Source organism: Parus major, chromosome 3 (assembly GCF_001522545.3).
Source record: "Parus major isolate Abel chromosome 3, Parus_major1.1, whole genome shotgun sequence".
Lineage (NCBI taxonomy): Eukaryota > Metazoa > Chordata > Aves > Passeriformes > Paridae > Parus > Parus major.
The window spans coordinates 29758847-29774660 of NC_031770.1; the positions used below are offsets into that span (position 1 = coordinate 29758847).

At 38.5% G+C, this 15814-nt stretch overlaps 1 protein-coding gene and 1 long non-coding RNA gene across 2 annotated transcripts; one reads left to right on the top strand and one right to left on the bottom strand.

Annotated features, from left to right (window-relative positions):
• The first annotated feature begins 772 nt into the window (after positions 1–772).
• GLO1 (glyoxalase I) lies at positions 773–8056 on the top strand. The gene is made up of 6 exons (XM_015621062.3): positions 773–896; positions 1855–1937; positions 3141–3281; positions 4079–4146; positions 5047–5136; positions 7045–8056. Exons 1-6 carry the CDS (start codon positions 816–818, stop codon positions 7131–7133), a joined length of 552 nt encoding a protein of 183 aa, XP_015476548.1. The 5' UTR covers positions 773–815; the 3' UTR covers positions 7134–8056.
• Positions 8057–8646: 590 nt separating this feature from the next.
• LOC117244012 lies at positions 8647–15790 on the bottom strand. Its single transcript, XR_004496299.1, has 2 exons — positions 15683–15790; positions 8647–14211 (listed from the first exon to the last, which is right to left on the bottom strand). It is a non-coding gene; the product is annotated as an uncharacterized LOC117244012 (long non-coding RNA).
• Positions 15791–15814: the final 24 nt, after the last annotated feature.

Here is a 15814-nt window from a genome sequence, read left to right on the forward strand (position 1 = left end):
TTCAGCAAAGTAATGCCATGGTCAGGGAAGCTCCTTCCCTTTGGTCCTTATGTTGTCCTGCACAAGGGCTCGTTACCTGTGCAGCATCAATTCATACACTGAGGCAAGATATTTCTATTTCTTATTCTAGTTTGCTCCAAGTAGAGAGCTGGGTGGTAATGCACAAAATGCTGGCTCCCCAGTAATCAAAACTTGTATTTATAAATTCCAACAAACAAAGGCATCAGCATTCATTGGTTGCAAATTACATAACGTTGCTATTAATTAGTACTCAATCCTGTAATTGCTAGTTATATCTCTCACTTCTAATGATAGTTAGTCCATAGGTGCAATTCTTCCTTCCATTTGAGTCTTGGGTCTGTTTTGAATAGGTGGTCAATGAGTCAGTGATCATGATTGCCAATTGCTGGGATTACCTTTTTCCCACTTACTGCTCAGTTTTGCTGACTTCACTCTTGGTGGCTCTCGTCCTGAGAGCCTATTCATTTTTGGATTGCCTTCTTTTTTTCCTTGAAACAGAAGATACCCAAGCAGACGACACTCACAATGTAGTCGCTTAACCATAACTGTGCAGATATAGCTACTGACTAACAGAAAAGCAAAAATTGAAAAGATTGATTCAGAGTTTGAGGGGCTCGCTATGCGTCAGGGATGAACTGGCAGACCTCGATCTGATCCCACACTTTCGCAGCGCTACTCGAGCATCCTTGAAAGCGAGAAGCCCGGCCTCTGCTGGGGTGGGATGGGGCGGGGCGCAGCGCCGACTTCCCGCCTCCTCCTCTCCCTCCTCCTGCTCTTCACCGTTCTCTGCCAACATGGCGGTCCCCGCGGAACTCAGCGGGCTGACGGACGAGGCAGCCTACGAAGCCTGCTCGGAGCCGGATGCCAGCACTAAGGTGGGGTGGGTGGGGGTGGCGGGCGCGCCCCGGGGCTGGGCTCCTGCTCCTTCCTGGTCCTCTCACGGCGCCTCACAGGGCGGACGTGCGGGACATGGGGACAGGCATGGGGACAGGCATGGGGCCGGGCCAGGTCCTGGCAGGGCAGCGAAGTGTTTCCGGGCACGACTGTCATCCCGGCGGGTTTCGGGGTCGTGGCGAGGGGTGGGCGGGCTGGGCCGGGTCGGGCCACGCCCTGTGAACCCCTGAGCCCCCCGGGGCACACTCGGCCGGGCCTGCGCCTATCCTGGCTCTGAGCGAGCGCTCCGGGGCGCTTTAGCCAGTCCCTCCCAGGCGGCACAAAAAACCCCGTCAAAACGCCCCAAACTTTTTCACCTTTTATTAGAAGAACATTGTAATTGGTTTTTTTTCCCCGTTACCCCTGTCAATTATTCTGCCACTCACTTTTTATCCACTCGGTCGTTCACAAGGCTGTTGGTATATAGTTACTCTGGGACTTGAAGAAAATATCCTTACAGAGTTGCAGGCTGGTTTTGCTGCCAAGATACAGTCAAGCTTGACAGAAGCTCAGTACTTGTGCCATGAAGTAATAATGAGCTCAGGAATCTAGGACGCTCAATATTGAATATTCATGTGTCTGTTGTGCTTGTGTGTGAAGTTGGCCATGTATGTTACAGCCTCATAAAAGAGTAATAAATGTAAGGATATCCTTTTTTGATGATACATATTGAATGATGCCACTCATGTGTTTTATTTGTTTTAAATATTACATTACAAAGGTTTATTTAATAAATTTGTACTTGTAGAATTAGGACAAAAGGTTTTATTTACACTTAATGTAGTTCTCTTTGTTACTTCTCAACCTGCTAGTTTTACATTCTTTACTAACTGGCATCTTTGTTAATACCCTTAATTCAATTCTGGCTGATGTATAAAGAATAAACCTTTTTTCCCTCAGGATTTCATGTTTCAGCAGACAATGTTAAGAGTAAAGGATCCTAAGAAGTCATTGGATTTCTATACAAGGGTACTTGGAATGACGTGAGTAGAATTTGTATGCCATGTTAAGTTTGGGCTTTTCTCCTGTTCTTCTGAAAATTATTATATTTTTGGATGTAATTATACTAAGTGGTCTAATGACATAAACAGTGCTGGCCCATCAGTTGATGCTCAGTTGAGCAATCTGGCAGTAAGCTGCAGATGTCTGAGCTCAAATGAACTAATATTTGCCTTGACTAGAAATTCCTTTTTTTCTTAAATAGGTCATTAATTATCAGTACAACTTGCTTACTTCCTCCTCACTGAGCCTGCAGCTAACTGGTTGCTTACTTTTGTGACTCTGCTTATAGTAAGGAGTCATTGTTAAAAATCTTGAAATTAAATTTTCTGCTAGTTCTCAGAGGTGGCTTACCTTCAATCACATGAGAACAAGGCAATAAAAGGTGAAGATAAGGTCTAATCTCAGTCTTTTGGAGGAGGCTTTTGGGAGGCAGATGCTCTGCAGTAGCCAAACACATTCATGCTGTGGCTTTTTGTGCATTCTTGGCATTTGAGTTATTTCAAAACAAAATACTATGTTTTTAAGCATCTTGAGATGTGTTCAGACTAAAGTAAAATAAATTACTTCCACTGTAGTGAAAATGTGTGAAAATAAAAATTAAATTTCTTGTAAAAAAAGAAATTATATTATTTTGCATGCCTGCTTGTTCCAGTTAAATGTCCTACATAAAAACATATGTCTCATGTATTTTTAATTGATTTGTCACATCTGAAAGGGATTTTGTCATTATAGCTAGCTATTGAAACTGTAACTGTACTTCATCGAAAAGTATGTTTGCTGTGTTCTCAAACTTTGGTGTCAGTGAGCTCTCCAGAATGAGTAAGATTCAAAGTAGATCTTTTTATTCCTTAGTGAAATTTTAAATTGGTTAGAGATTTTCATGTGAAAACACAGTCAAGTATCAGTGTGAAAACCTGAAGATGCAAGCCTTTGTACTGACTTTTCTATTCAGTTACTGGTAATTTGGTGTCTAAACATCTGATTTTTTAAAATTTTGTAGGTTTGTAATGTGTTCTGGAGTGTTTTTATTTGATAGTTTAAAATGTAGCTATTTCAAGGTGTGGATTATAGAAAAGCAAAAATTAATGGAAATAATTCTTCCATAGGGGAAGCATCTTGGTTTATTTGCAAGCTACCTGACTACCCTTTTAACTTACTATTTCAAAATAATTGTTCCCATTTAGACTGCTTCAAAAATTTGACTTTCCTACTATGAAGTTCTCCCTCTATTTCCTGGGGTATGAAGATAAAAACAATATCCCAAAAGAGAAAGCTGAGAGAACAACTTGGACCTTCTCTAGAAAAGCTACACTTGAACTGACACAGTAAGTGTTTATGTAAAGAGAGATGACACTTAGCTAACAGTGATTAAACAGTATTGGATAAGTGTAAACCCCATTAATTGAATAAAAATTTTAATGATTACTGTGGATACATCTTCACTGTCATACATCCTTAAAATATATCTGAGATTGTATACTTGGAAAGGTTAATCTTCCTCTTTCAGAGCTGTTTCAAACTGCTAGGTGAACATTTATATGAAAGAGTACTTGCTGTATTTTATATGCATGCCATCTGGGTAAGTAACTTAGGGAAACGCAACGTGGCTAGACCTTTATTTGGCTCCCTAAAGCATCCTAATAATGGGACCTATTGCTTTTGGAATCTAATCTAAAGGGGTATTAAGTCAAAATACATGCTTCCTGTAAACAGAACAATTTAGTAATGCGACTAATCATTATAATTGTGCAGAAACAATCTCCCAAATGCTGTCTTAGTTAACTCCAGGGCTTGCTACCCTCACTTGTTGTTCCTCAGGGATGGCAGATACACTGACTTGTGCAGCAAAATCTTTATAATCTCACTGAGACAGGAGTGTTTCTGACACATTCAAATGTAAATCATAAATAATAGTGAAGGAAGGTGAACATGACTGGATTAGCCCCAACAGCACCCCTGGAGACCATGACTGGGGAAGATCTTTGTGTTTAATGAATGCAGCCAACAGCTGAAATTCTCTGGTTTTTTAGGAGAAACAACTTACCCTCCCCCAAAGAAACTGAACATTTAGTATTTGTTAATTTTAATGCTTTTCTTCAATATGTAATAATTTTTCTTACAGCAACTGGGGCACTGAAAATGATGACAGTCAGTCTTATCACAATGGCAATTCAGATCCCCGAGGATTTGGTAGGTCTTTAGTCTTGTGTTTATAGTTTCTAAGCTTTGAAATAAAATGTACTAACTCTTGGAAAGAAGGGAACTTGCCTTTTGCCCTTTATCTCTCTTCTTTCAACATGTATACTGTGAGAGATGTTGAAAATAAATGAGCCAATGTGTTTCAGAATAATGAGCCATAGTTAAACTCTTTATCAAGAATCTAATACTTTGGCGAGCAAACACATGCTAATTTTAACAACTGAGTGAAGAACATCAGTTGTGCCTGTGTATTATATTATCGTGGTGTTACAACTGATTTAATTTTGGATTTCTGCTGTATAATCCACTAGTTACTGATTTTCAGGTACAAGAACAATTCTTTTTTTTTCTGTAGCAGTGAGGATATTATTTATGTGGCTTGATTTGATACTCTGAGTGCTTGTAAGGTCACTTCTGTGAAATAAGTTTCACACTCAGTCCAGCCACTTGACATTTAAAGCTCCTGAACTGATTTGTAAACTCAGTCCTTGTGTTGCACTTGTGTCAGTCTCTGCAAAAACAGCATTAACAATAAACTCCATGTGCTGTTAAACAGCAAATACAACAAAATCCTGTTATGGAGCTGTGCTTCAAGGAAGAAACTACCAATATAACAGTTTGATTGAAAATCTTGTTTTTTTCTAAAGAAAGCTCTTGTCTAAAGAGCATAAGATACTTCAATTTGAACTTTTGTATTTAAAAGGCATTATCAAAAGACAGCTCTTTGAAGAAGAGTAATCTTAATACCCAAAACGCTCTTGTTTCTGGAATGTTTTCTTAAATATAGTCATAGCTTATGTGAACTACAGCATGAAATACTAAACAAACCTTTTTCACAGAACCCTCGGCAATGCTTAAAATGCACTTCACTCTTTTTACCTTCTTGCACAGGACACATTGGAATTGCTGTTCCTGATGTCTATAAAACTTGTAAGAGGCTTGAAGAGCTGGGAGTGAAATTTGTGAAGAAACCAGATGATGGTAAGTCTTGATCAGAAATGCAAGTAATTTTTTTTTCCTTGGTTTTAATATAACCTGTCTAGGAGATCTTCCTGGAAAGATGTGTAATGTGTTGCTAGGAATTGCCACTGCTTAGAGGTTTCTAGAACCAGTTACCCCTGCACCCCCTTATAGAGTGGGCAAAGTAGCAATAGATCCATCCCACTAACAATAATTTATCGGTCTGCTGTGTGCCTTCTGTAAGCAGCCTGACCTTCAGTAAAATTCACATTCTCTGTTGATGTCATAGTTTACATGTCATGTATACATGCCTGCCTAGAGTTGTTACAGAATTTACTGTAACATGGATCAAATTCACATGGCACATCTGCATGGTTCTTGTCTTAGGAAAATAAGCCAGAAAACATAATAGTTCCCACCCATTTAAACTGAGTCATTCTTGACTTTTCTGGCTATTTTCATGTAAATCCACCTAACACCTACTATACAACCTACTAGTTACTGTATTTTTAACTATTCTGTTCAGCTTTGGTAGGAATAGCCCCATTAGTCTGTATGATAATTGACTTGCATAATGTATAGCACAAATGTCTAGAGAGTATATAAGCAAAGAATGTCTACGTGAAAATATCCCAAAATGCAGAAGTGGTGAGAAGTCTTGCATTTTTCAGTTGGATTCTCTTTCATAAAAAGAAATCTCTCATGAGATTTTTAGGACTGATGCATTCAAAAACAGACATGTAATACTAGTAATTGGAAAGAGATTTTAACTGATTTTCATCTTATTCACTGTGTTCTCAGCTGAAGCAAAATAAGAAATGTAGCTGAAAACTTAACTTGATTCTTTGAATTAAGAACAGATCTTTTTATTTCTAGCATTTTAGAGTTTCTGAGCCTTTTTTAATTTGCCCATTTGTTAAACCCTGAGAGAGGCTTGAAATGAGAGTTGCTGACTTAGAGCTGTGCAGTAGTAGGAATGAAAGTACATAGAAGAACAAGCTTAGACTATAAATGGAGGGAATCACAAAAAAAACCTCCTGAAACAGACAAGGGGCAGGGGCAGAGCAAAAGCTCTTCTTTAAAATTCAGAAACAAAATTCATGCAGCAAATTCCAAGGAGGAGAAGGAAGCTTTGGGCTTCACATTATTTGCAGAGCAGGCTGGGAGATCATGCATGGGGTTTATTTTCCTGCCTTACTGATCAAACATCTGTTCTCTCAGTTGTTTTTGTGACTAGAATATATTAAGAGCTAGGCTGGTTCTGTTACAGTAAATAACTTAATGGAGCAACTATAACTACAAGTATGTGGTTAACACTTTAAAGGTAGCATGTTAAGCTGTGCTATCCTGATCTACTGTTGAAACAAACTCTTGGGGATCCTGATTTAATGAGTAATATGTTTTCCAACAGTAAAATTTATAACAATCATGTCCTACATTTCTCTGCTTAATGAAGTGATGCAGAAGTGTACTGTAAACCATGTCAGGGTAAAAATGTTAGGGTAAAATTTCAGTGTAGACTCAGGAATGATGGAAGATGAACAGAGCAGAGAAACACGGAATTTTATACCAGCAAAGCTAGTTCAAGAAAATATATGAAAACATCCCTAGAGCACAAAAATATTTTTCTGAATTTTGAGAACAAACACTTACAGGGGCACATGGAAGAAACTTCAGTCAACAAAAGATGGAATTCCAAAGTGACTTTTTAACTACAGCTTTATTGAGAGTAGGATTGACAGTTGTGCATACAAAGACCTTATGATGATTAAAAACTAATCTGGATGTTTCTAGAATTATCCATCTGAATTTGAACTAATTCCAATGCAAAAGGAAAAATATTTTTCAAAGTAGTTATATTTGACGTTTAGAACCACTTGTGTTGTCTTAATTTTATCTTTTCTTTTTTTTATTTTTTTTTTCTAATAGGTAAAATGAAAGGACTTGCATTTGTTCAGGATCCTGATGGCTACTGGATTGAAATTTTGAATCCTAACCACATGGTGACTCTCACTTAGTTCTACTGAAGTGTATTGTCTAAGTAAGAGAGGCCCACTTTCAAATTCCTGGTGAAAATCTGTAACAGTGTTTGTGAAACCTGCTTAATAGAGAGGAATCAGTCACGTTCAGAGTCTCCTCCAAAACTATCCCCTGGGACCTCACTTGGATTCCTCTTTTCTTGTCCTGCGATGCCACTTCAAATTGTTTCCAGTTAGTAATACTCAATCGTTTTCTGGAAGAGCACTTAAACAGATTCTCTTCTTGAACATTCATTATGTTACTATTTCAATAAACAGTGTCAAAAGGTATATGACCAGAAACTCACTGCATCTCACACTGATTAGATTTAAACTAACAAAAAACAAATCCTGTGTTACTACTGATGATCATCAACGAGGAGGTGAAAAGAAACTTCAGTGTATTTTTTTATGAAGTCAAAAGATCCTGAGGACTTCATGTCCTATGTTGAGGACTTCATGTCCTATGTTCTATACTAGAAAATAAAATGTCTGGATAATTTTGATTGGAGTAGCAGCATGCTTACAAAAGTCATAATCTTTCTTAGATTATTCCAGGTAAAACTCTTTTAAGGAGCAGCCCTCAACAATCTTGCAAAAGGAAATTTTATAGAGGCAATAAATCTGTACAGCAGAAAGAATTCAGTCTTTCAGCTCAGCTTCTGACTGCTGACTGAGAGCCAAGGGAAGAGGTCTCATAGCTGCTAACTCACAATGACCCTTGTCGCTTTCAGCACTAGAAAGAACTTGCTCATAATTTTTGTTTAAGTAGAAGCCTGGGCTATATTTAACTTAAATGCCCTGCATATTCTGCCTTAGGAAATTAATGAAAAGGAGTATCTGAAGCAACATTTTACTACTACTAGAGATCTAATCTGCCCACTTAAAAAAAAGTTATGGTATGTACCTGCAAGCAGCAGGAAAACATGTAGCATTTCCATGTGTTACATAGATTACTTGATTTTATGCAGTTTCTCATGTTGTAAACAGTGCAAATGATAAGTTTTTAAATCCCTTTTTTCTTCCAACAAGGAAAGAAAAATCCTCTGCCTTGTCTTACTCTGGTTTGACTAGCACCTAACTTTTTCAGTTATGTGGCTGTCAAATAATGTGTAGTGTAACCAAAGGCTAACAAATAGTTTAATGGCATTGCACTTCTCAATAAAGAGTGTCTCAGTTCACTTCTCAATAAAGCATTGGTGAAAACTACAAAAAAATTTAAAGCACCTGTTGCTTTGTTGCTCATTGTTGAATTCTAGATGACTGAAAGGCTTGCTGTTTTGCTTTGAGGATTCTGTTTTGGATCATTGTACTCAGAAGTGAAACTTCCAATGGTCCTTTCCTGCGGACTCTTCATAGACCTCACTGGTACACCTCTTGTCTGTCTCCTGTACAGTCTTGGGAACCCAATTGCTGGGTGCTGGCCTGTGCCAAAGGGAGCTGATCACATGAAAACTGGGTGAGGTGTGATTCTACTGAGAGACGCACAGCTATTCACGAGTCTTCACAGAAGTAAGAGTGAACACCGTTTATTTCTATCTTTAGCACACCTTTTATAGGGTTTTACAGGGTCTGCAGGCTAAGCAAGTTACTATTGGCTAATACACACAGGTTTACATTTTTTCTCCTGTACACAAGGATATTGTTTTGCTTTATTCTCTCTCTTGCAGGAAAGTTTCAAGGACTTTAGTCTTTAATATCACGACTTATTCCAGAAGCTGGTTTGTGCGGACAGGCCTTTCATGCCCACCTTCTGTTAAAATATCACCTACAATTCCCCCTTTCTCTTTTTGGACAAACCAGGCTTTGGATGTGACTCATTCTACATTTTTGCGAAGACAAGATAACATACAACTTAAAAGCATCATTTCAATTAACACTATAAGTAAAATCTGTCTTCCTTCTAGCACAAGAGATTTCAGCCATCCAGTGATAGATACTTCAGCTGGCAACCTAATGGGGTCACTATCTTCTTTCACGGCATGTAACCTATCTTGTAGTTGTTGTAGTTGCTTACGGATGGAAACTGAATGATCAGTAAGATTCAAGCAGCACATGCCTTCAAACTCCTCACAACCATGTCTTTGTGCCAAGAGCAAAAAGTCAATTGCAGCTTGATGTTGTAATACTACATGATGTACACTACTCACATCAGCAGAGAGTTCACTTAACATTGTGGATGTTAAGTTCAATTCTTTCTTAGTCTAACAAGCGAGCCTTTTTAGAGTTGCTAAGCCTTTAGCAGCAGCTGCTCCTGGAATAAAGAAGGAGGCTGCCTATATTATATCATGATTCCAAAAGTCTGGGTTTCTAACATCATTACATTGTAATACATTTAGGCTTCGCTTTGACCGTTTGATATATTTTATTTTTTTTATTTTATCAGCTACATTCAGCAATTGGTGTAAACTTGGATGGAACAAAGTAAGTTTCCCAGGATAACAGGATCCTCTATGTGAATTAGCAGGAATTCCATTCCATGCTCTATCTCCACAGATTAGGAATATGGAACTAGGTAATGGCTTTGGTAATCATCCTGTGAGAATAAAAAGCTTTACTTTCAGTGTGAGTAACGAGATCAACTATAGGGTTGACTGTAGCCCAGTGTTGCACCACCCCATTGCAGTGGCTCCCTGTCGGGTGTGGATGCTAACTCTGAAACAGAGAGCACAGTGCCTGTGGAAGTTGCAGGCCACATAGCTTTCTCAGTCTTGCCTGGGAAAGTGGCCTGTGAATTCATAAGGAGGAATTAAAACAATCCTCAGAGATAGAAAGCAGCCTTGCAGGTGCTGTTTGTCTGTTCCTTGTTTTCTTGCAAGAGAAGGGCGAGGGGTGGTGAACCCCACTGACCAATGATGGTGATGTGTTAGTTTACTAACCAATAAGAGTTTTCTTTTCTGTACTTTTCACGTATCAGTCTATAAAAAAGACCTGAGGTAATAAACCAAGAGAAATTTCTCCAGTTCGACTTCTTCATGGGAGGGTCTGTGTTGTTCTTTTTGCTGTTCCCAATAGAGCGACAGTTGGGGCTCAAACATTATCCATCCACCTGAGGTATTGGTGGAACCTAACAAGTCCAATTCTTCTGGGGGCCCTATGGTAACATTGAGAACTTCAATAATTTTTGCTTGCCAGCAGGCTTCAAGTTGTCTAGATGTGAGACCAATAGTGCAATTGCACTCTTGCAACATTGCTAATCGATTCAGTCAAGTCTCGTTATTAACCAAACCTTTAAATGCTTGAGGATCCCATTCAGGGACTTCTATGAAACAGGTGTGAAAAGGATCTCTAGGTGTGGCTAGGCTCAAACATATTGATTTTTGGCCTGTCAAGTGTGCCAGAGTGATCCATATGTTCTGTCGCTTTTGGATGTTAGCTAGCAGACAGTTAGGACTACACAGCACAATTACCATAAGCAGTTCGTTCCATGCAAATGACCACCATGATTGCAGAATCACAGCTAAGGCTTTAACATTAAAGGAACTTTCAAATATGCTTACTTTAACTCTTGAAGGGGGAATACTTACACTTTATACTAATATAAGAATTACTACACAGGCTAAACTATTTATCTTAAACTATTATCTAACTACTTTTAACACACATGCTCTGGTATTCATGCAATCTAAGCGTGAAAGCAATTTGCTGAAAGGGTAAACACACAACTACAATTTGTTTTATATACAGTTAGATGGAGTTTCTACACTCTTTTGATCTTCCATAAAATTCTTCTTACAAACAATGATTTAATGCAATTCAGTCTTGGAACATCCGCTGCTCCCGTGATGTCAGCTGGCAGCCGATTGGTGACTGACTGAAGGCATCGATGTTTAGGTTGTTCTCCAGATCCTTCTAAATCTTAAAACAGAGAATAACTGAAAAAAAATTGGTAGAGACACAACATCATAATAACAACATAAAATTTCTGTTGGTAAACTGTGTAGTTTTCAGACACAACTGTGTTCTGACAGGTCCGCTTCCGATCTTATTTGGAGTATCAAGGTTGTGTGGTGACTTCTCTGTTCACTGGATCTCATTTGTTCAGAGGCAGACAGTCTGGTCAGATGAACAGGTGACCTTTTTGAAACTTTCAACAAAACACAGACACTTCTCTCCCTGAAGTTAATGTATTACACTAATCAAATGCTTTTAGGGCATCAATTCTCCCCATTTAAAAAAAAAAAAAATGAGATGTATTTCTGTCATACACATCAACATTAACATGAAACTATATACACAATGAATAAAAACCTATAGCAGTTAAAAATCAATCAAATCATAAACATTATTAATAACATATGAAATATAAAACTACTATTAACCAGTAAAACACTGCACCAGCATCCCATAGTTTGCAAACAAACAGAACGCAAAAAAAATCAGTGAAGGATTGGATAACCACCTCCAGAAATGATTCTCCAAGCCCACTTCAAAATTGATCCAGCTGTCGTATTAATAGGGTCAAATTGCTAAGTCAAAAAATGACTCAAAATCTGATTTGGTGCAAAAACATCTGGATCTGTTGGCAAACATTCTGTCTAGGTAAAGTCAAGGCTTGGCCAGGGTCTTAAGGCTTTAAACTGGAAAGATGCCTTTTAATTCATTTTCAAAACAAGGTTCTCAATAGTAGCTATGAGATGCTTGCAGCACAGCAAACTTAAAATGCATTTCTACAAAGCAAATGATCAGAAGCCATAGATAGCAGACCAGTTAAACCATTCAGCAGTTGGTTTAATCTGAAGCCTCTCCCATGGCAGCTGACCCTCAGCAATGATACATTTTCTTGGAATTCTGGAAACACTGAAAAATAATAAACCTATAAAAAACAAAAGCTGCAGAGATTGCAACAACCACTAGAACTCTCAATGAAATTAAGGGTGTCACAGACTGCATTCACTTCTACCCATATGCAGGTTCATCAGTGTTCTATCACAGCTGTTTTAGTTGTAGTCATCTTCATCTCTCTAGGAAAATAACTATACTTTGCAGTTTAAACAAGTGCCTCTAATAAAACATAAAACAATTTAAATTAATATTTAAACTTAATAAAAATTAATTGTGACAAAAGAAAATAACAAAACTTAACCTCAAAAAATATCCAAGTTATAAAACTTAACTTAAAAACACTCAAGCCTAAAAATAATGAAACTTGACTTTTCTTAATTCTATTAACATTTAATGTATATTAGATAAAAACATAACTTAATCTTATTCTGTTATTACAAAAAGGCAACTAAAAGTTTGATATATACCTTTTAAACACAATATAACAATAACATGGATTCACTATAAAGATTATAAAAATGTAACTAATACATCACAGTTCTATGGCATTTGGCTTTAAAATAACTCACAATAATTGCAAATGCTATTAAAAATACTTATTCACAACAGGAATTTGCCTAGTATATGCTTAAATTGGTTAGGATTTTAAAGTGTAGTTTTTCTAGAGAAAAACCAAAACAACACAGGATTTGGCAAGTTGCCATTCAGCTTCTGTAGCACTTTTCAGAAACATCAAGTCCAATTTTTTAACTAAAATCCAAATTAGTCTTTTTGTTTTATATAACAAAAAGACTCACATTGAAATTAGCTTATTAAAATTGTGGAAAAAACAAGCAAATTGGTAATATATGCTTTAACTTAACTTTGTCTTGTATAGTAAAGTTCTCTTAGCTATTTATTTTTTAAACCATAAATCTCTTTTGTAGATAACATTAATTGAAAGGTTGTTTTCTTAGTAGCTGTAAAGCATACAATATTTTAACATTAGGTTTTAACACTAATTATTGCAAGGTAACTTCTGTTAGTATTCACTTTAAACACTTCTTTAAAAAAAGTGTCTTTTTGAACTTTCAAGGAATCACAGTAATTTCTTTAGTAATATTCTAAAAACTGCAACTGCATAAACTCATAATTACTTAAAACACAAAATTAACTCTAAAAGGGTATATAAAAACATTTAAAATAAAACAATGAATCATGACTTTTTCACAAACTGGGTACTATCCCAGTGCTTTTTCTTAGAGAGGGAGAAGGGGGAGTTAACTGCCCACTTTGCTGCTGCTCTCTGCTGCTGTTATCTTCACATCCCCCACATACTCTCTCAGAGAGGAAAAATGGAAAGAAAAAAAAAACCTCACAAAGTTAACTTGAACATATGCAGTTATTTCTCTCAATCTCTCTCGTTGTTTGCAGATAGAGGAAAAAGGGCACGATTTTACAAAAACAGGCAATGTTACACGAAAAGCCTCTCAGGGCCAGGTGGTAAAAATGGTGACCATTGCAGCTTATCAACTCTTAATTACAGTGATGAATTTTGAACTAGATACCATATAGTTCACTATTTTTTGGCTATTTTGTCTCTCTTTGAAGCTGACTGAGCCACCTGTTTCTGCTCAACTGCTTCTGTAATTGTTCAGCGTGGCCTTGGAGCTTTTTCTGCACTGCCTCTGCCCCGGGGGTGCCTTTGTTCTCTGCGCACACCTCAGTGCTTTCCCCCATCGATGTGGCAGGAGATGACTGCTGCAGCAAGTCCGTCTTGGGCCCAGCCATGGCTTCTGAAGTGGTGGCTGTGACCCTGGACTCAGACTTCGTATCTTTTAAGGTAGCCAACACAATTTTCCATATTGAACCGAGTGCTACTGCGACTTTACTCTTTTCCGTGATTGCTGTGTCCCACATCAAAGCCCTTATATCCGTCCATTTTTCAACTGCTTGCAGTGGGGGCACCGTTAAGCACCCATGATTTTTAGCCCATACAACGAGCTTTCCCAGGTCCTTTTCCTTGACTGCTTCGCCTCATTTAACAAGAATGCTAAGAAGCAGTTTTTTAGCTGCCACAAACTCCACATCCATTTTTCATGCAGCCACTGGGGGAAGGGGCACGACCCCTCACTTACTCCTCAACCTTTGGACTCCCCCAACGACCCAACGCCTTTTTCACTGCACTCAGATCGTTTATCCAGTACTGATGCGAGGTAGCGTCTATCTGCGCTCAGATCCACTCCACCAACCTTGGTCCAAGGCCTTGTCCCACCGTGCGTGGACCCGTTGAAGCCTCCCTGCCCGCAGGGTCCTGTTCGAAAGCCAGATATTAAGAGATGGCCAGCTATTCATGAGTCTTCACAGAAGTAAGAGTGAACACTGTTTATTTCTATCTTTAGCACACCTTTTACAGGGTTTTACAGGGTCCACAGGCTAAGCAAATTACTATTGGCTAATACACACAGGTTTACATTTTTTCTCCTGTACACAAGGATATTGTTTTGCTTTATTCTCTCTCTTGCAGGAAAGTTTCAAGGACTTTAGTCTTTAATATCACAACTTATTCCAGAGGCTGGTTTGTGCGGACAGGCCTTTCATGCCCACCTTCTGTTAAAATATTATCTACATGACTCCAGCTCCTCCTGCCATGTGCTGGATTCAAATGGTTGAAGGTACCTGGATGAGCCCGCTTGTGAGCGGAAAAGCCACACTATGAAAAAGACAGTGTCTACAAAGGAGACAAAGGAGTCTTGCATCTTTATTCGAATAAAGAGAGAGAGTTCACTGGGGCTGTGAACTGTCTTCAGTTTTCTCTCAAGGTTTCAGAGGGCACAGCCTCCTTTTATAAACTCCTGGCCACATGTTCTCCTCTTTCTTTCCCCGTTGGCTGAGGTACTAGGAAGGTACAGCCTTCCCGAACTGCCTACCACATTTTTCCTCCTTAAACATGTCATTTTCCCCAAAGTTCAGAAACTTAGGCTTGTGCATGCCCATTTTTCTGTTTCAGGAGTCAAACTGGGCTCTGTAACAAACCTGTGGCTTGAAGTTGGTAGAGACATTCAGGAGTATTTCAAAGACATTAACACCCATACCCTCACCTGTGGAATTGTTCAGAAAGACATTAGCACACATCTTTCCTATTATGTAGTCCAGTGGATAACTATGCAAGTATGAGCGGGCTATGCTGAAGCTTCTCTGCTTAGTAATCAAAATTTATTCTAAGCATGTTGGCTAATCTTGTAGCGACCCTTGGGTTAGAATTTGCTTGACAAAATGTATACATGATAGATTATGAGGTAATAAAGAGGAAAGTAGTAAAAAAACACTGGCATCTACAAACTAGTTACAGGAGTATCATGAAGTGGGCAATATGTGGGTTTGGGTTGTTTTGAAAAAAAAGTTACTGCTTCTTCTCATACCAAGAACTGATTTAAACTAGTATTCACAGATAGGAAATCCAAGAATAAACTACTAAAGAAAAACACTTGATAAGTCTTTTAACCTGCAACAATACTTAAGAATTTAGACTTAGAAAAACTTTTGAAATTATTTCATGTTCTCACTGATTACAGGCCATTATTTTTACTTCTTCCAAGGAAGGGTTCGTTTCTGCTAAATAAAGTATGGAACTAAATAGCGTGTAATGCTTTGCCTCTCGGAGGGCTTAAATTGAGCTTCCTGCAGCGCAGCAGAAGTCCCTCTCATGGTTACGTAACGACAGGCCCACATTCCCCATTCTCGCAGGGAGACGCTCTCCTGACGCACGAAAGCAGCACACGCACCGAAGAGCAAAAGCTACGCATGCCGCTGCCAAGGAAACACGGATTTTGAACGCAGCCAAGGAGCAGCGGACAAGGAAGGTTTAAACACGAGTGACTACTTCACAGTCCTGGTGGCCCGGCAGCGCCGCTGTG

Coding starts and splice junctions, on each gene's coding strand:
- GLO1 (XM_015621062.3), top strand. CDS start 816: ATGGCGGTCCCCGCGGAACTCAGCGGGCTGACGGACGAGGCAGCCTAC. Junction 3,282..4,078: donor GCTACACTTGAACTGACACA/GTAAGTGTTTAT, acceptor TTTTTCTTACAG/CAACTGGGGCACTGAAAATG. Junction 4,147..5,046: donor TTCAGATCCCCGAGGATTTG/GTAGGTCTTTAG, acceptor CTTCTTGCACAG/GACACATTGGAATTGCTGTT.